The sequence below is a fragment of the Alnus glutinosa genome, chromosome 5 (assembly GCF_958979055.1).
Source record: "Alnus glutinosa chromosome 5, dhAlnGlut1.1, whole genome shotgun sequence".
NCBI lineage: Eukaryota > Viridiplantae > Streptophyta > Magnoliopsida > Fagales > Betulaceae > Alnus > Alnus glutinosa.
Genome location: NC_084890.1, coordinates 31,806,365 through 31,826,949, shown reverse-complemented (window position 1 = coordinate 31,826,949; position 20,585 = coordinate 31,806,365). Strand labels below are relative to the sequence as shown.

The following is a 20,585-nucleotide window of genomic DNA, read 5'->3' as shown; positions in this document are numbered from 1 at the left end:
GTGAAGACTCGTGATCAAGTTACATATATTTTTACAAAACCCCTAAAGAATTAGATTTTTAACAAGCTACGAGCATTACTTGGAGTTACTTGAAAGTAAGTTTAAAATGGGGTGTTGAATAATAAACTTAATTTTAATAACATTTATTTGAGTCTTTTGTTATACTTGTAAGTTACTAAGAAGTGACTTGAAGAGGTTATGTCTTTAGGGTTTTCAAGAGTTATTTTATATAGGAGTTACATGGAAGTTATTTGAGAAATAAATGAATGGAGTTAATGTGAAGAACTTAGAAGGGTCATTTGTATCCTATAAATACTCATGTAAGCAAGTTATTTTTAATCAAGTTGAATAAAAGAATATAAAGTCCTCTATCAATTTATTGTCTCTCTTCCTTTTCATTCTCTCTCTTAGTGTATGTGTGGTTTCCAATTTCCAACATGGTTAGGGAATTTACACAAACAAGTTTTCAGTTCAAAAGATGCATGTCTGAAGCATTTTCATTAAATGCATAAAGTGATGTACTAGATGAGCCTAAACCTCACTGCATCTCACCTTACTATATTTATGAACCAAAACTTCACATGAAACATCATCATATCTGTAAATGCAGCCAGCAATAGAAAAAGAGCAAGAACTTGTTCGGAATACTGTTTAAATAAATGTTGTATATGATAAGAATAGAAATCCTTATCATAAATAAGGATTGGATTACCCTAGATGAAGGGATTTGATTAGGATTAAATTAGATTTGAATAAATTCAAATCATTTGTAAGCTCTATAAATAAAGCGTTGTACACAATCATATCAATTAACAAGAGCAAAATGTAGTCCGATAGGGCTCTACCCAAGTGGCAGACATATGTGTCTAACACCGAACTACCCCTAAAATATTTGTCTCCATATTCTCTCTTTCCTCCCTTTCCTCTTTCATTTTCCATTTATTTATAAACTTCTTCAATAACATGTTGATTCCTTGTAATTATCGAAACGAGAAAGCTCTTTTTATTTATTTCAAGAACAATATCAAAGTCCCTTTAGTTGCATGAGACTTTCACCAAAATCATTTTCTTCTTCCGCTCAAGTAGTTAAAGTGTACAAGTAAAGGAGTGGGGAATTTCTTTACCCTTTCCCCCTTTTTCCCATATTTGAATAAAAAAAGAAAAAAAGTGGGGAATTTCAACCTTGAGAACGCTCTGCCATCTTCTAATTTTTAATTCATCACAATTCACTGACAATATCATTTAGTACTTGGGTTTCAACATCTCTCAAAGGACAGTTAGATCTTCAAGTTTTTAATTAGTCCCTCTTCAAAAAGTAATAATAAAAAAAAAAAAAAAAAAAAAGCCAAGTGGCCTATATTTGGCCCATATAATACATTTTTTTGTCCTTGTTCACCTAATCATTTGGTCTTTGTTAGTCTTGTTTGATGACCCAAGACTCATTTAAGGTGGCCTCATTTGCTCTTATTGTTGGCCTATTTTAGACTAAAGTTGGCTCTTCTATTTGACCCATAGTTGGCATTGTTTTGGGTTATTATTTTGCTTATTATTGTTAAAGACCCATCTCCAATCATCGTTGCTAGTCACTGCTATCTCTGGCTACTGTGGCCGATTGCCACCAACTATAAAGAGTTTTTGGCCATTATCTTTGGCCAGCCGTTTGCCACATTCGTCGACCGCATCAACCCTAACCCGAACTATTTAATTAAACGTGACAAGCTCCTTAATCTTAATCCTCTAATTTTGTATTGAGTTTGTGTTGAGTTTGCAGATCATGTCAAAAATTGTCAGCTATTATGTCGTGTGTGAGGTTCGATTCGTGTCGAGACATATATATAAAACTATATAGATCAACCTTAATCCAACTTGGCCATTTAATTAAACAGGCTAGACTCCTCAACCATAATACTTTATTTTCGTATTGGTTTGTGTTAGGTTTGAGTGTTGTGTAAAAAATTGTCAATCCTACTTAAAATATATAATCAGATTGTAATTGATTCTAGATTTGATTGTAATCTCCTACCTTTAAGGTAATGAGATTTGATTGTATTTAAATGTGATTGTATATTTATCTACCCTTACAGTACTTTTTTTTTTTTTTTTTTTTTTTTTTTTTTTTCGAGATTTTCTCATTAAACACAAGCTTGAGTCATTTACAAGTGGCTCAATGCTAGCTCTAGCCTATTTTAGATGATGGTTGAAAATGGCACGGGTGATTATTACGCTCATAAGCGCTTTTTGTGCTTCCCGAGTTGGATGTGTTGCTTATATATATATATATATTTCACTCCAAAATCTGGGAACTCAATTTAAACTTTTAAACCCTGAGAGTGATTGTGATTAAGAAAAATATATGATATCATGAATAAGAGACTGATGAGTGTCAAATATTGTATATTTGGACCCCTTAATTCACATTTGCTAAACCTTTAGCTTTGTTATTTTTTAATTTTTTTGTTAGTTTTATATTGTTATATTTTCTAGATCATGGAGAGAAAACGGTAGTTTTAAAGTGAAAAATGCAAATTTTAGAAGTCAAAATTGGATTAGATTAAATTTCAGGTTCTGCACAAGTCATAGTATTTTGACCATAACTTTCAGCTCAAGTATTGGATTAAAATGAAATCAGCGGCGTTGGAAAGTTAATTCAAAATGCTACAAATCATTGTGAAATATAAGTTTTCTAATTGAAATTTCTGCTACATCATGAGTGCCCCGCAATATAAGAACGCGAATTTCCTTGTTCTTAGCGGCTGTAGACACTCCAAACCCTACCATTCTTTTCTCTTATTAGGGTTTTTGAGGAGTAGAGGTGCCATTTTGAAAATATGGCCCTAAACCCTAGCGTTCTTTTCTTCTATTTGGGTTTAGAGGGGTAGAGGTGGCATTTTGTAAAAGTTAGGTTTAACCTAATCTTCTGCTATAAATTCCCCCTGCTAGGCACCACTTAGGACACATCCCAACATTGTACATAGCAGCAACTGGGTTCTATATTTATGTTCTTAAAAAAATTTAGTATTTTCTTTTTAGTGATGAGTAGCTAATTTTTCAACTAAGGTTGAGGATGAAACCTCACCTTTGATAATACTTTCATTCTTGTTATTTTATCTTATGCATATTTATCAAATTCTTGTTCAAGTCCAATATTCAATTAAAAGATTTATATCTTTTGATTGAATGATTATTTATGAAAAAGTTGGATATTAAATATGTTTCAACTGATGGATACATCGAATGATTTGGTTGAAAGAGGATATCCATTGTGATTTGTTTGTCAAAACGGATACATTAAATGATTTGATTTCAATTGGGCATTTGTTGTGATTTGTTATTAAGTTGGATTCATTGAATGATTTAATATAATTTTTCCGGAACCTTGAACAATGAATATGTCTTAATTGTTTATCGGGTGTATGAATAAAATACAAGAATGTGTTATTTGATATGGTGAGGTGGATCCTAAAACTTTAGTGTTTTTTTTTTATTGATTGTTTTTAATTCAGTTTTTATTTAGTTTATTATTTTACATTATAAAATCCCAAAATTCGGAACTAGGTTAAGATAAAATTAAGTTTATATAGAAATTAATTTTCGCAACGCAATTCCCTGTGGATTCAATGTCGTACTTGCACATACACTATATTATAAACGATTTGTAAGCTTGCGAGTATTAAAATTTGCACATCAGAGAGTTATAACAAAACCAGGATGATAAATTCAAATGAATTCAAATCATATCTATACGCACGTGCAAGTCCTTAGAGGTAGATATATTCAAAACAACTCACTCCCCTCCTACCCAACAAAAGAAAGAAAAAAGAAAAAGAAAAAACATGAAACTTGTTTTGAATTTGGAAAGGAATTCTAAGACTAGGATCATCCTTGAGGGAGGTAACCTACTTTTAAGTAAAGTACCCTATAACTCGTGCTATGTGCGGATTTGTCTTAAATTCTTTGTAAGAGAAATCTTAATTAAGTTGCCAAAGCTATAGTTTTCAAAATTAAAATAAATAACACACAAAATTAATTATAATAAAAAAAAATGAAAAAATTGGAGAGTGCAAATCAATTCATTGAGGAACAAATAGATTTTCCTTGGTTTAAATATAATTTTATTTTTTATAATTTGATAGTACTATAATTGTTTTTTAAAAGAAAGACCATTTTGAATTGAGGCTTTGCTGAGATTTGGTCAATCTCTCTGTTGCTCTCTTTTGGCAAATCTGAAGGTGTAAAGCCCTTTTTTCAGGGAGTCGCAATGTCATTTTTTAAAGTTTGGAATCATAAATAAAAATATGTATTAGTTCATGGAGCTAAAATATATTTTCCTCTTTATCTTATTATTCCATTCTTGCATTAAATGAAAGTGAAGAGATAGTGTTTCAAATTCATTAAATTTTCTTGAGTACTTTATCTTGAGTTTTGGACTCTTTTATATGTAATTCTTTGGGTAGATATATTATATTTGAAAATTGTTGGGGTTTTATTTTGAGTTATGCAGGAGTATAATAGAAGTGATATGCAAGATCTGGCTCTTATCTAATTAATTAGTTCACCACATGCATTATGTTTTGTGATGACCAAACCTCATTGATTGGTCTTGATATCTGCCATGAACGGTTTAGACGATAGTTCTCTATATAATGTGTTCTTTTGTTGGATACTGCAGGGGTTACAACAGGTTCTCCAAAAGAATTCTTCTAGAGACATCAGACTAACTTAAAGATGATTTCCTCTCTTCATTGTAGAGTTGGTGTTGTGAGATCATAAACAAGGGCTTGAAATCTACTGTATAAACACTACCACCATTTAAGAGCACTAATAGCAGACACCAACTATTTTTTCTACATTTAGAGAACAGAACTATTTTTTGGTCCCCTATACAAATAAACTCCACAACAACTTTTCTTAATCTTTCTCCATACCATTAACTTATATACTCTACCAGAAACAACATCATAGTGAATCAATCAGTGGATAAGGGTGAATCTATGAATGTATATGCGAATTCAATAAGTCTTGTACTTGTTTTTCTCCGGTACTAATATCATTTGAACTGGGCTAAGTTCCCTAGTTTTTATAAAGACAAATATCATTGTTGCTGATGTTGTACAATAATTGCGTTTCATTGTTAATGTGATGATTATTATTATTATTATTATTTTATGATGTATTGATATTATATTGGTGCTTGATTAATCTCTGAGTATTTCATCATATGATACATGTATAATTAGTGCATTGATTGTTGTTGAACTGTGATTTAATTGTTAAATTGGTAGGTTCATTCAACAAGACCTGTTCATCCCCCCACTATGTCTAGCATCTATATATAGAGTAGTCTTAGAGATTTTTCAATGTTGTTGTTCTATTTTCTAAAACTATTCTTCAAGTGAGATCGAGAATATTAGAGTCATTATAGGGTGTTAAGCAAAGTTAGTAAGGGAACCCATGTAGTGCAACGACCCACTCCTAAGTCCTAACGATATAATATTGTCTACTTTTGGCTCTCCCGAACTAGACTTTTCAGGAGGTATTTACCCATCCTGGTACTATTTTCGCAAAAGTACGCTTAACTGCGGAGTTCTGATAGGTTTATGATTCATGGGTTTCAAACGCGTTGTGTCAAGAAGAGTGCGTTTATACATATAAGTATATCTTCATTCCCAAGCGATGCTTGACGTCACATTGGACATTAAGCAATTGTTTCCTTCTTGGGTTGTAATAAATTCTAGTTTCATATGAATTTTATATGAGGATAAATTGGGTTTATTATCTCAATAAATGCATAATTGTATTGTATCCAAGAACTATTTTAAGGGTTTTGATGAAGAGTAGCCCAAAATGTACCATTTATAAACGATCATTTTTTCTTTCATACTAGTGAAATAAAGTATCATTCTTGCTGCATCATAGATGTAGACAATCACTCCGAAAGATATTCGATCAATTCTCTGTGATCTAATTATTGATTTTTTTTTTAATTTTTAATTTTTTTTTTTTTTACAGCTTTATTTTCTTCAATATGTGCTGTTATAAATATGACGTATAGTACGAACCGGTTGACAAATGGAAGTTCTTATTAAATGGTAGCTTGACAATAATCAACCCACTATGGGTTTACAGAGAAAAATACAATGCAAAATAAAAATGATGGTAGTTCTAATCAAAGAAGATCAAGTTGAAGTCTTTACGGAAATGATTACAAAGTCTCCTCAGTAGACGCCTACTAGAACTCAAGTTGCTATAAAAGCAACTTACAACAACACCAACAAATTAAAAGTCTTCTTTTGCTCGATTCTTTCTTCAGCCTTCCTTGTTTAAAAACTCTTGCCTTCCTCTTAACAGTTTGTCTTCCTCTTTTTTTCACTTGCATTCTAGATTTTCTGCTGATCATCTGTCCAATCAACATCTTTTGCTAAAATAACTTACGTTTGTATGGCCGAAAAAGAAATCTGGACGAGTATGTTGATCGAAAAATATCAGCCCAAAGTTGATAATGTAGAACGACAAATAAAGTAACTGGGAAACCGGCAGAAGCAAGTATAACAATTGGAACCCATGACATTTCACTGTCATAAACCAAAAAGCAGGTTGCACTAAAAGCTACAACCATGCTTGCTATAGAGGTGAAGAGTGTTGTAAGTCCAAACAACAACCTTGCAGGTAGTGACACGAGAAAATCCTCTTCTGCATAACGTGAAGTGAGAATTGACAAAAATATTAGTATCGAAGTTGAAGATGAGAGCAGTGCCACTACATCTGATATGAAGAACACCAAAAACCAGTTACTTTTCAAAAATACAGGTGTTCCCGTTTCTTGATTGTTACCACCTGGTACAGTAAAAGCTGCAGCAAAGACCACAGTAGCTATCAATGTCGCCACAAGCATGCAATAGTTTGATGTGTCTTTCAACCACTTTTCACCATCTTCTTTTAACTTTTGATGGTTCCCTATGAATGATTCCCAAGGTGTATATGCAGGTTCACCGTGTTTATCTGTATTTGTCATTTTCTTGTATGGAGGCGGCACAATATTTTCTATCTCCTACAATGATCGAGGTATAAGTAATTGACAAGTGAAAGTGCAACCAATAAATATGCAATCACAAGAAAATAAATTCAAATCACATAATTATCACATACGTACCTTAAACCACAGTAACTCTCGTTGCATTTGAAGGGGTGCTCCTGATATGATATTTAGTCGATCTAAAGGAGCCAATCGTCCAGCTAAGTGCAGCATGTTGTTATTGTTTGTATCAGTATATTGTGCAATGATACCCTTGATAGCGCCTATCTCATATATTAGATTGAACACATTTTCTTGCCGAAATTTAACAGCAATGTGAAATATGCTTCGTTTATTCTCGTCTACTCTCCATATGAGATCAGGATAAGAGCGTATAAGTATAATTAGAAAATTAACATTTCCTAATTCTGCAGCTTCAAAAAGTAAAGTCGAATGATCTTTAAGTAGTTTGGAGAACTGCTGTTTTGGCAGTACTAGAACCTCTCTCCAGAGGAGTTCAACTAATTCATGAGCTAATGTCTGCATCAAAGCTTTGTTACACACCCCTTCGAACCCTGGTATCAGGAAAAAAAAAAATACAATTGAAATATCGTTTGGTAAGAAAGAAATATCATCAATAAATATAGGAGCTGAAGTAATTATCTTAGCAAGATTCATAGAAAGAAATGATATTTAAACTTAAGAAAATTAATTATGTCACCATTCGTTTTTGTTTTATTAACACTATAAATTTGAGACACATGCCATCAGCATTTTTAAATCGAGACCTCTTAACTTTCTGGTCGAATAGATAATCGAAACGAATATAAAATTGTAATTCTGTCATTCTAATTTTCTTTTTTCTTTTTTCTTTTTTCTTTTTTCTTTTTTTAAAAGAAAAGAAACGAGTTGACTGTGTAGGCCCACAGACGTGGGTCTCTTCCCCTCCATGTGGGGTGGACTGGTGGAGGTCATAAAGGCCTTGCGACTTTGGTGCAAAGGCCACCTCTATTCCCGACCTCTGTGAGGGGCGAGTCGTGGACGCGTAACTGTTAAAGTATCTTACATCGTCAAGAGATACATGACCTGCGAATTTTATAAGTCATTATGTTCATTCCTCTTTCAAAGCGTTTTTTAAGAGTGATTAAGGCCATTGGACTTTTACTTGATATCAGAAAAATCACATAGTTCAAAACTATTAATATTAGAGCATTTCTAGTGAGCTACACATCCAAATTTTCTTTAAATTTTAGCTAAACAATCTAATTTTGTTATTTTATCTATCACTTTGAAAAATCTTCCTACATCAAACTCTCTAAATATTTCTCTATTTTAACTAAATATTATTTTTCATTGGTTTTGAGAGCAACCACTTTTAACAACTTTAATTGAAAAAGAAAAAGAAAAAAATTGCACCGAGGGTTAAAATGCACAACCCATCACACACACTAGATCAAGCACAATAATCAGTTAAAAAAAAAAAAAAAAAACTCCAAATTAATCAAAACTCACTCGTTTCCTTCAAAGTAAAATCCGAAGAATCTGAAATCAATAAAATGGAAACCCTGTGATTTATGATCTACAAGCTTGAGAAAATGTATAGAGTAAAGAAGAAATGTCGTAGCATTCAGTTACCAATCGAGTCAGGAACGCAAGATTACTCATCACTACACCTCCAACACAACAATCAAAGCTCGGAATCCGAACACAGAGCTAAGCTCCTTCGCCAAATCAGCAATAGAGCTTGCTGAAGACGTGGAGTGCGGTGACGAAGCCGATGAAGCAGACGCTCATGATAAGCATGACAGTCGGTGTGATCTTCAATCCGAGGGCATTGTCTGTGTAGAACCTCAGCATGTTTCCACCCGCGCCAAGGCCGCCGCTGATCCCTCCCGAGCCGGTGGAACCGGATATGCTGCCGAGTCTATGGCGGCGCATACCAGCCGTCGTAGGGTTACGTACATAGGCTCATGACCAACCCCTCACAATCATTAAGGTGACTTTGTAGGCCTTCAAGACCTATTTGTCAGAGAGATTGCAAAGGGAGGATCGTAGGACCTCAACATCCCCCTCTCATGCACGGTGGTCATGGAGAGGGTGTTACGAGACCTTTGCAGCCTCCACTCTCACGAAGGGGTGGGTATCCATTGCTGGCCATGGGGATAAGACCCCAACTCCTTTTTTCAGTCGTTTTGTTTTGTTACCTATTTGATAGAAAAAATAATAGGGTCTCGATTTACAAATACTAGTATCACACGTCTCAAATTTCCTCATCCCACTCTAATAAATACCAAATGTTCTCTTACATGTGAGAGGCACATATTTTTTTTTAAGATCCTTAGCACCTGTTAACTCCTCCATCCAGCAGCGTCTCTAACGTTTTCTCACCCAACGTCCAATGATGTTTTGAAGGACCAAAACATGAACAAGCCCAAGAGTCACAACAGCGGCGGACATTTCTTCTCCCTCTCTCTCTTTCTCACGACAAGTCTATGAAATAACAAGTTTCTTTATCTTCCATAAATTTTAGATTGGCTTGAGAGACTTGTTTAGATTGGGTTTATCTTCCATAAACCCAAGAAAGAAGGGAAGAAACAATAGAGAATGTCTTATGGAGAGGGCTTTAGTAAATAAATATTATAAACAAAAGTGACGAAAAAAGAAGAAAAAAGAAGGTGACAAAAACATACAGCAATTCAAAAAGAAACAATTGAAGAGCTTCGTGCAGAAGCTTAAATGTGGGAGCTAGAGGAAGGACTTCTTCAAACAGTCCAAAAACCAAGAAAATCTAAACATGGAGCTTTCAGCAGCACAGAACTTCTGCTGCTATCGTGAGAAAGAGAGAAGGGAGAAGAAAGGTCTGCTACTGTCTTGACTCTTGGGCTTCTTCATGTTTGGGTTCTTCGAAATTTCATCAAACGTTAGGTGAGTAAACGTTAGAGTCGTTAGTGGATGGACGAGTTAACAAGTGTTAACACTACAAAAAACTCTACAATTGGCCGCGTGTCTACAGTACCTGTTACTGTAGACACGCGTCCAATTAGCCACGTGTATACAGTACACGTGGCTAGAAGTATGCGCATCACAGTTGGCCGCATGTATTTAATACACGTGGCCAATTGTTTTTATTAAATATATATTAATAAAAATAAATTTTATTAAGTTTTGTATATGGCCACGTGTATTAAATACACGTGGCTAATTGTTTTTATTAAATATATATTAATAAAAGTAAATTTTATTATTTATATATACGTATAAGATAACTGGCCGCGTGGCCTAAAGCCACGCGGCCAGAATTTGTGAAGATAGCAGTGGCGCGCGGGAATTGTCCCGCGCGCCACTGCACAGTAATTTCAAATGAAAAAAAAAAACTCGTTAAATACATGCAGACATGCAGTTCGCCATATATGTTCTCTCTCACTGTACCGCTCTCTCTCTCTCCTCTGTATCTCTCTGTCTCTCGCTCTCTCTGTCTCCTCTGTATCGTTCTCTCTCTATCTCTATCTCTCTCTCGCTCTCTCTCTCTCTCTCTCTCTCTCTCTCTCTCTCTCTCTCTCTCTCTCTCTCTCTCTCTCACGGTGTGTTCACTGTACCGCTCTCTCTCTCTCCTCTGTATCTCTCTGTCTCTCTCTCGCTCTCGCTCTCTCTCTCTCTCTCTCACGGTGTGTTCACTGTACCGCTCTCTCTCTCTCCTCTGTATCTCTCTGTCTCCCTCTCTCTCTCTCACGGTGTGTTCACTGTACCGCTCTCTCTCTCTCCTCTGTATCTCTCTGTCTCTCGCTCTCTCTGTCTCCTCTGTATCGTTCTCTCTCTATCTCTATCTCTCTCTCGCTCTCGCTCTCTCTCTCTCTCTCTCACGGTGTGTTCTCTCTGTACCGCTCTCTCTCTCTCTCCTCTGTATCGCTCTCTCTCTCTGTATCTCTCTCTCTGTGTCTCTCTCTCTCTCTCTGTCTCTCTCTGTATCTCTCTCTCTCGCTCTCTCTCTCTGTCTCTCGCTCTCTCTCTCTCTCTCTCGCTCGCTCTCTCTCTCTCTCTCTCTCTCTCTCTCTCTCTCTCTCTCTCTCTCTCTCTCTCTCTCTCTCTCTCTCGCTATCTGTATCTCTCTCTCTCCCTACTGAACTTGCTCGTACGTGTTTTCCTCTTCAATTTTTTTTTTTTTTTTTCTTTCAGTTATTATATTTTTTTCCTCTAAAAGTAAAGAATTAAATTAAAAATACAATTTATTATATTTAAAAAATAATTAAATACAGATTTAAATTAAATAATTTTTTTTTTTTATATATATTTTTTTTAAAAAAAAACATATTGCCACGTGTATAATAATACACGCGGCCAATTGGCCGCGCGTATTTTAATACACGCTGCTAATTGGCCACGCGTATTAAAATACACGCGGCCAATTGTGCAGTTAGTGTCAACCGGACCTATCGCGTGTATTTACGTGGCCACTTGCACGCGGCCAACAGTTCGCCACGTGTACAGTGACCGTACACATGGCGAACTGCAAGTGGCGAAAAACAATTTTTTTTTGTAGTGTAAGGATCTTAAAGATAAAAAACATATGTTTCTCACATGTAAAATGATATTTGACATTTATTTGAGTGAGTTCGAAGAAATTTCCTCCGACCTATTTTGCAGGAAATTTCTGTCCTTATACCCAACTATTCCTTGGGCTCAAGATTTCAATTTTTCTTGCATTGTGTTTCTAATTTCATATCTATTGACCTAAAATATTTTTTTGTCAAAAAATGTTTTCAAGGAAATCATTTTTCAGGAAAATATTTTCTGTTGAAAACATATTTGGTGTTTGGTGCGTATGAAAAATCACAAATATTTTTATATTTTCACTCAATTATATTAATCTATAAAACTCAATTTTTATTCAAAACATAAAAATATTAGGGGTAATTACATTTTCCCTCATGAACTACCAAAAAATGCGTGATGCCCCCATGAACTACCAACTCGACCAAAATAGAACATCCAACTATCAACTTTATACATTTTTCCCCCTTCCGTCAGTCAGACCCGTTAACATGTACGGAATATGCCGATATTGGACATTAATTTTGATTAAAAGACAAAAATGCCCTCAATTGATAAAAAAAAAATGTTGTTTTATTTTCATTTTCTTCATATTTTCCCCCCATGAACTACCACAATTTTTCAACATGCCCACATATAAAACGGCACGTGACAGTCACGTGACCCGTTGACCATTTGTTTAACCCCTCTGACTGACGGAAGAGGGGGAAAATGGTTATCTTTGGTAGTTGAATGCTCTATTTTGGTCGAATTGGTAGTTCATGGGGGTATCGCGTATTTTTTGGCAGTTCATGGGGAGAAAAGGTAATTACCCCAAAATATTAATATAAAATAATTAAAAAATGACCTAATAATTTGAGTTTTGACAATTAATGGTGTAAAGACCAAGAAAATAAATAGGGGTTTAACAATTAATAAATTGTGTTTATTAAATAGATGAGACAAATAATTATATTCTAGGTAGTAATATTTATATTATGGAGAAGTAATATAATGGAGCTAAAATAGAATAATAATAATAATAATGGGTTTATTTTGTTTAACTAAAAATAAGCTCATCTAGTGTTGTAAAATCACACTTGATGATTTAATTAAGAAAAGTGAAGAGACAAATGTAGAATATTATTAATAGGTCGATTGCAATTAAATAATGATAGGTGGAATTGGGGTGATAAATAATATAAGATAGTTTCATTTTATTTTGTGGGCTTGTTTGTTTTAGAAATGGTAGCCCATGGGTAAAAATGGGGGATTAAAATACCATCTTGGCCCATGTGAAAATTGACAAGTTTTAGCCCCACTTTATTCTCATTTCTACTTAAGCTTGAGGGGTATCTTGGTAATCACATAACCTTGGCTCTTCTTTTCCTTAGTTCACGCATCCCTCTCCCATTTTTCCCCACTTGTTGACTTTTCTCACTTAAGATAGGGCCCATACTTATTTCTTTTCTTTTGGTTTCACATGGCTCACTCTTTTTACACGTGATTCTCATCAATAAACAAAGACAAACAAAAGCAAGCAGCGCACTTCTCTCCCTCCCACTTCTTCTCTCTCTTCCTTTTCTCCTTCTTTTTCTCTTTTCCCCTTTTCTCTCCCCCTGATTCACGGCAGCAGCCCCCCTTTTTCCTCTTTTCTTTTCTTCTTTTCTTTCTTTTTCTCTCCTCTATTTTCGGTGGACAGCAGCCCCTCCCCTGTTCCAGCACCCGAATTCCTCTCCCTTTTTCCTTCTCTTCCATTTTCTTCCTCTCCTCGTCTCACTGCCATGCACGCACACGCCCGAAAGGAAGAAGCACTGAGAGACCGAGATCGTTCGAGAGATTCTGAGATGGAGAGTTCGGCTATGGAGGAAAACCCATGGAAATCAGGTAATAATCATCTTTCCTTTAGCTTTTAGATTCGGATTTTGAGTGGGTTTTATGCTTTGGTGACCGTTTGTTGGGGTTTTGGTGGCAATTTCTATGTGGGTTTTTGGTAGGAACCGATTGGGTCTTTTTGAGTTTGATCTAAGTAGAAATCCTAGGGTTCTTGTAGTAACCGGTTAGGTAAGTTTTATGGGTAGGTTGCTAAATGATTTCTTATTTTGGTTGTGGTAGATTTCTTGTTTAGTTAAAATATTTCCATTTAATTTTGCTATAGAACCGAATGGGCATTGTGGGAAATTCTGGAATTTCTTCTTGGATGGATTGTTTTGGAATTTGTTTTGGGTCCTTTTTAGCATCCATTTGGGTTTGATTTTCATGAGGTTTGTTGGTGATGGGTTATCATTTTGGATGGGCGTTTTGCTTGGCTTTGATTGGTAGAGATGTTGGATTTTGTTGTTGGCAAATTTGATGATATTGCTTGAGTTGTGAATAGAGTTACTGAATCGGGGTTTTGTTTGAGATGTGATTTTTGGGTGTTAGTTTCAGGATGGAAATGGTTGGGTGTTATCCAAAGATGGCTTGTGTATGGGTGCTGAAATTAGTTAGGATTGGTCTCCTAGAGTTGTTGGAGATTGATTTTGAGGGCGTCGTTGAGAATTACCGAATTGGTACCCTTAGAGTTGGTTTTATGGCTTTGATGTGTGTATGTTGTTGAATCCAAATTTGGTGTTGATTTGGAGTGAACTATGATGTTGAAGTTAATATGTTAGATCCTTTTGGTGTAAGTGACGAATGAGGTGGAAATAGAGAATGGGTTAATGGTACTATACAAAAGAGAGTACAAATGATTTATTAGAATTTAATAGGTTCTCTACTATGAGTTATTTTAGTGTTGTAAGTATGTTTTAAAGCTTGGATGGATTAAGAGACCATCTATGAGGATTTTGGGTATAGGTTGGATAAAGTGGAATTGATTAATGTTGGATTCTTTATTATAAACCATTTGGATGTTTAGAGGAAGATGAATTGCTAATTATTGATTAAGTCCCCATCTTGGTATTAAGTGAGAATGAGAAATAAGATAAGTGATTACTAGTGTGTCTAAGTCTTATAATCTAAATTTCTTGGAAGGTTAGAAACTAGTAAAGTATTAATGTAGTGGTCAAGGTTAAAAGAACATAGAGTTGTGATGTCTAATATAATCTTATGTCAATAAGTATATATAAAGGGATCGAATATACTTAGTTAACTTAAATGGATAATCTAACTATAAGACTTAATAGTTAATAATGATAACAAGACAACTTAGTACCTAATTCACCTATCCATGTACACCAAGTGTTTTAGTGTATTATTGGTTAGGCTTAAGCGTTGTATATGTGTATGTATATATGTATACAAATACATGTATATGGCTTAAGTATAAATATTGTGAACTTAATGAATAAGCAACAAACCATTAAGGGATTCACAATGGTAATGTGATGTAATAAATAATATGTAGGCAAATAAAATAGTAAATACATCTCCTAATTAATAAGCATGATATAATAAGAACCTATAACCAATGATTAGCCTAATAGTAGTTTAGGATACCTAGCTAGCGTTAGAAGCAAATTACGCGACGTGTGAGCACGTGGGTAGTGTATGTGTCATAGAGTATAGAGTTCAATAACATAGTCTAACGGTACCAATGTTTGCAGGATAGTGTTCGAATTGGAGACTTCAATTGGTTCTCCAATGTAGAGTTCGAGTCGTGAGTCCAATGCAGCCAAGGTGAGTATTCTACTCACTGAGAAGTATTATTTTCTAAAATGATGAATTGCAAAATATATATTGTTTTACAAACCTGAACCAACTGTATGTTGATTATGAATTGTTTTGGATGATTTGAGTACTTTGGAGTATATTGAAATTATGATGATGTTTTGAACTATGAATATGATTGGTGAGTGTAGAGTGAGTATAAAGATTTAAGTTATGCAAATTGTTAAAGAAATGACATGTTGAATTGATTATGTTTTGTAAAGAAAGCATGTGTTAAAGGCATGATTCGTAAAATAAAATGTATATTGTGTATATTGTTTTGAAGCATGATGCATATGCATATGAACGCTAAACGTGCATCGAAGTGAGGTTCACAACTCATGGGAAACAATGCTTGGGGTAATTCCCGTGATGCTTGGGGTAACCCATGATGCTTGGATTAATTTCCATGATGCTTGGATTTATTTCCATGATGCTTGGGGTAACCCATGATGCTTGGATTAATTTCCATGATGTGCATTGCATAATCATTCATAGCATGGTTTTGATGAGTGATGTTTTTATATTATGAGTAGTTTTGCTATACGTATTGGTATGCATAAGAGTTTTAATGGAAAAGAGCTTATGTATATTTCTATCGGATAGTTGCATGATTTAAATGCCATTGATTTCTAACGTAAGGATTATGTAAACCTAAGCAAATAAACCTTAAAGTATTATCGTAGGTGAGGTCGTACGTAGTTGTTTCTACAACAGAACTTCTGCGTATAAACTTAGTTGCCAAGTATGTTCAAATGTTTTCTATTAGCCGGTGTGTGCTATATCAGCTATGGGGGTTTTCAAACAAAAGTTTATAAAATTGGTGGCTGTTATAGTGTACGCATGACTAGAAAAGAAAAGTTGGTTCTTTGCGAAAACTCAGTGAATAGTATACCTCTGAGGTCTTAGTATATTTATGTATGCTAAGACGGTGGGCTCATAATTCCACCTATACGGATGTGGCAAACCCCCACAACCGTATAGATGTTCCTCTGGCTGCAGGTACTCCGGTCGTAGGGGAGAGTGTTGTAGATGTGCACTTGGGATAATATGACCGAAGCTCGCCGCGACGGTCGTAATGGGTGGACCATAGTTGTCCACTATTATGTAGGTTTTGTTTATGGCTGGTGATGCTTTGGTCACTTGTTATTGTATAAGCCATTCCTGTTGCTTAAATATTCTATAGATAGGATTTAAACATATAGATGTTAAATGGCTCTGTATTGTAAATAATTTGTAATAGATGTATAAGCTATGCTTTTTGCTATTTAGGTTTATGTTTGCGCTGCATGGTTAGTTATATGTTATACTCTGATTTACCAGGTGTATATATTATGGGATATATACTATATGTTGGCTTTGCGACACATTGTCGTGCCACTGTGAAGACTCGTTTATGTTTGACAAAAAAAAAAAAGAACGGGTCGTCACAAATGGTGTGGCAGAGGCCCATCAGTCGTTCGGTGGGAGGCCAACGATGGTGGTCCGAGGGTGACTCATTGGTGGTCCGTGAATGGCTCGTGAATGGTTCGGCGGTGGTTCAGTGGTGACTTGATGATGGTCTAGTGGTGTCTCAGTGGTGGTTGGCGGTGGTCCAGGGATGGCTCGAGGTGGTTCTGTGACTCGATGGTGGGTCGGTGGTGATTCGACGTTGGCCAATGGTGGCTCAAAGGTTGGTCATTGGTGCTCCCGAGGTGGGTTGGTGGTGGTCCGGGCATTGTTCAGGGGTGGTTCGTGGTTGCTCCGGGATGGTCCAGCAATGGCTCGATAGTGGTTCAAGAGTGGCTTGGAAGTAGTTCGGGCATGGCTCGATGGTGGCTGGGGGGTGGTTCGAGGTGGCTCAGTGGTAGTTTGGTGAAGGTTCGGCGGTGGACAACGGTGGCTTGGATGTGGGTTGGTGGTGGTTTAGGAGTGGTTCAGTGGTGGTCCTGGAATGGTTCAGTGGTGGTCCGAGGTGGCTTGATGGTGGTCTGGCCGTGGCTCGATGGTGGTCCATCAGTGATCCAGTGATGGTCCAGGAGTGGCTCGGTTGCAATACTCTGGTCCCATATTGAGAAGAGATAAATAGCTCATATAGAGTGAGTGATTTATAAAAATATTCATTGGTGCTAAGTCTCATATTGCCTAGTTACTAGGTGAAATTGAGTTTTATAAGAGACTTTAAAAAAACTTCAAATTGACTAAACATTTTGAGATAATAGCGTAGATATGGCTAATGTTTTTCTCTGGGTCGTTATATCAGTGGTTGTTCGGGGATAGCTCGATGGTGGTCCGAGGTGGCTCGGTGGCAGTTCGATAGTGGCTCAATGATGGTCCGGGATTAGCTTAATGGTGTTCCATGGTGGCTCGGTGGTGGTCCAATGGTGGTCGCCCGATGCTAGCTTGGTACCGGTAGTTCGGTGGTTTGAGAATGAGAAATTCAAATTCGAAAAATATTTTGATGTCAAACTGAAAGTCAGTTTAGCAATTATTTTTGGTCGCACAAAATAACAAAATATACGAAAAATATTTTTTAGAAAATATTTTACACCTAAAGAAATGGAGTATAATTGTGGGTACACCAATAAAATGGACGTATTAAAATTTTTTTTGCTCAATGTGATTCGTGCAATAAAAACTAGTTGGGAATGTTATATATATATATATATAGAGAGAGAGAGAGAGAGAGAGAGAGTTTGTGCTAGAGGTAAACTAACTGGAGTTTAAGCATCTTTCCCATCGATATAGCTGACTTCTGTCGCCGATTGCAAAAGGTTTTCTAGCCAGCTCTTGCAATGCTATATTCTCATAGCTATCCCTCATAGTTGCTAATTTTCGATCCTTTTTCAGAATTGTCAATGCTACATCTGTCCATAAAAAATTGATCATTGTCAAAGGCCGGTCGATTGAAAATCAATATATGGTCAGTAAATTGCTTCCAAAAACTCATAAATGTCAAAGTTATGCCGTAATGAAGAATGATTGGTCCTGCATGTGATATCTTAATGATATATGTTTCATGTCCAATTAAAATTTCAATAAATAGATCAAATTACAAACTAACTGTCTCAGACTCCCAATTAATTGGAGAGATATAGGACATACCATACATATCAGTAGAAATAGTGGCAACAAGGATATCAATGCGTTCAGCAGGAGTCAAATCCTCAAAAGGAGTCACAGAGTATAGATACGACACCATGTTTCTACGTCCGTGCAAAGCTGCCGTGTAAAGTGGTGTCCTTTCGTCGCTACCACGGATTAATGGCAGTTTCTTGTTCATTTCCACCATCTCCTTAGCAATTAACACGATTCCTGATCCAGCAGCAAAGCAAAGGGCTGTGTTTTTGTCCTGGTTTTGCAATGCTATGTGATCCGGAGTCATCCATTTGACTAGTTGTTTTACAAAAGCGGTGCGTTCAGCTAAAACTGCGATATGAAGAGCTGTGTCATTCCCTTCTGTTATGGGACGACCCAAGATATCTGGATATTTCTTAATTAGAGCCTTAGCAACTGGCCAATCACCTTTCAGGGCAGCTTGATAAAGACTGACAGAAGTGTCAAGATATTGAAATCTTTTTGTCCCTGTAAATTTTGAAGCAACAGACATATGAACTACAATATTTTGGTGGCAAAAAATGAAAAGTTTGATCTTGTGTGTGTACTGTGTGAGTCATTCTTTCCCTTTTCTTGGGGCTTCTCTTGGCCTACATATATATTTAGAAATGTTTACAGATCATTTTAGCCAAATTCACAATGTATTGTTTGCCAGTTGCAATGGAAAATGCATACAATATGGAAAAGTTTTTAGTGTAGCACATGGACAACAAACAATGAGACAGCACTCACTCTCATCTAATAATTTATTTGATTCAAGGGAATTGGATACTTCTTCTTGGTTATCTTGTCCTCTAGAAGCCCTTTGAGGTGTAGTACTCATTTTCGGAAATGTACGTGTCACTCCTTGCAATTGTCACCCTTGCCTTTTGTCTTCGTTCTTGAGGCTCATTACTTGACAGCACCCCCTTGGACTTTTTCTTCTTTTATAAGAAATAAAACAGATAGAAAACATATGATCAGTACACAATTAATTAATATGGAATTGTGTATGTGTATAGAATATTTAAATAGATAAGCAGATGAAGAGTGACTATAGAAAAGCTAGGTGTCATCTCTATTAACATAAATAAGTTATTCATTTGGAAATCATTTAAGTTTATGGGTAGTGAAATTTATTATGGTTGTGTTAACATATCAAAGACCTCCAAAATGAAGGCCCAGGTTCTTGGTGTTTGAATTAGAGAGATATCTATAGCAACAAAAATATTTATATTTCTCGATCGGAAAAATTGACATACAAACACTTTGAGATATATCATGTATTGAGTCACTAGAGAGAGAGAGATTCTACATAACTTTTTCAATTTTCTTGCTCAGTATGCTTATCAAATTTCCTTCCATAAGTTTAAACAATGTAAACTGATCAGATATAGAGATCCTCCCAGTTCTAGTTGCTCATTAGCATGTGATCGATATGTGATATTAAGCATGATTTGTTAGCCAATTTAGCAGGACAATCGCACTGCACTAAGCCATCCCTCACAACAAATTATCAACTTTTTTTTTCCATAAAGTTTGCTTTATGAAATTTGTGAAGCAGTGAATTAGAATATATATAGGAACGAACCACTATGACAGAAATACCAAGCTTATGTATTATGAATTGGAAAAAAAAAATGCAAAAATTAAAAGTTAAAAATTCATGAGAAAGAGAAATTGCTATTGGCCGGCATGATGAATATTTTTTGTAGGAGGTTGAGAACACTTACTATTAGAATTCTAGGTAGCCGTTACAAATTGAGCTTCAGAGAAGGAAACGGAGTTTTTGATACTAAACCTTGCTGGAGCGTTTGGCTACAAAGTCCACCAGATTTATAAAACAACCTCTTCACCATTATGTAGTGAGAAACATAAATAAATATAATAAAAAAAAACTTAAAAGTTAGTCAAATAAATGAACCTCGTTATATATTGTCGAAACGTACATTTTTAAGTCTGCCCATGATCGATTGCTGAAGAGGGCCCTAATTACATTCATCCATCCCATTCCATTCAGTTAATTTGTCAGCTGTCTGTTTTGTCGTCTTCCGGATCATTGAAGGATGGTAGATTCTCTCTCCTTACATCTAAGTCTATTTATTTATTTATTTTCTTTAGTTTATTAATTTTTCCAAAAAAATAAAAAATTATTATACTAAATAAAATTACACGAAGTTTCTATGAAAATACGCAAGCAATGCTTTCGTGGGAGTTGACTTCGACGACTTATGACCAAGTATGCACGTTGCATGTATGCATTGACTTTTTTTTCTTGCTA

The 20,585-nt window shown here is 35.5% G+C and overlaps 1 protein-coding gene and 1 long non-coding RNA gene across 2 annotated transcripts; one reads left to right on the top strand and one right to left on the bottom strand.

Moving 5' to 3' along the window:
* Window positions 1–6,299: 6,299 nt before the first annotated feature.
* LOC133869263 (uncharacterized) lies at window positions 6,300–20,079 on the bottom strand. The gene is made up of 6 exons (XM_062306220.1): window positions 20,038–20,079; window positions 19,058–19,248; window positions 18,314–18,793; window positions 17,926–18,075; window positions 7,151–7,587; window positions 6,300–7,048 (listed from the first exon to the last, which is right to left on the bottom strand). Exons 2-6 carry the CDS (start codon window positions 19,146–19,148, stop codon window positions 6,419–6,421), a joined length of 1,788 nt encoding a protein of 595 aa, XP_062162204.1. The 5' UTR covers window positions 19,149–19,248; window positions 20,038–20,079; the 3' UTR covers window positions 6,300–6,418.
* On the top strand, window positions 13,140–17,486 carry LOC133867607 (uncharacterized). Its single transcript, XR_009900118.1, has 4 exons — window positions 13,140–13,426; window positions 15,127–15,199; window positions 16,214–17,307; window positions 17,472–17,486. It is a non-coding gene; the product is annotated as an uncharacterized LOC133867607 (long non-coding RNA).
* Window positions 20,080–20,585: the final 506 nt, after the last annotated feature.

Coding starts and splice junctions, on each gene's coding strand:
- LOC133869263 (XM_062306220.1), bottom strand. CDS start 19,148: ATGAGTACTACACCTCAAAGGGCTTCTAGAGGACAAGATAACCAAGAA. Junction 18,794..19,057: donor AAATAAATTATTAGATGAGA/GTGAGTGCTGTC, acceptor CAAAATTTACAG/GGACAAAAAGATTTCAATAT. Junction 7,049..7,150: donor GAGAGTTACTGTGGTTTAAG/GTACGTATGTGA, acceptor CGATCATTGTAG/GAGATAGAAAATATTGTGCC.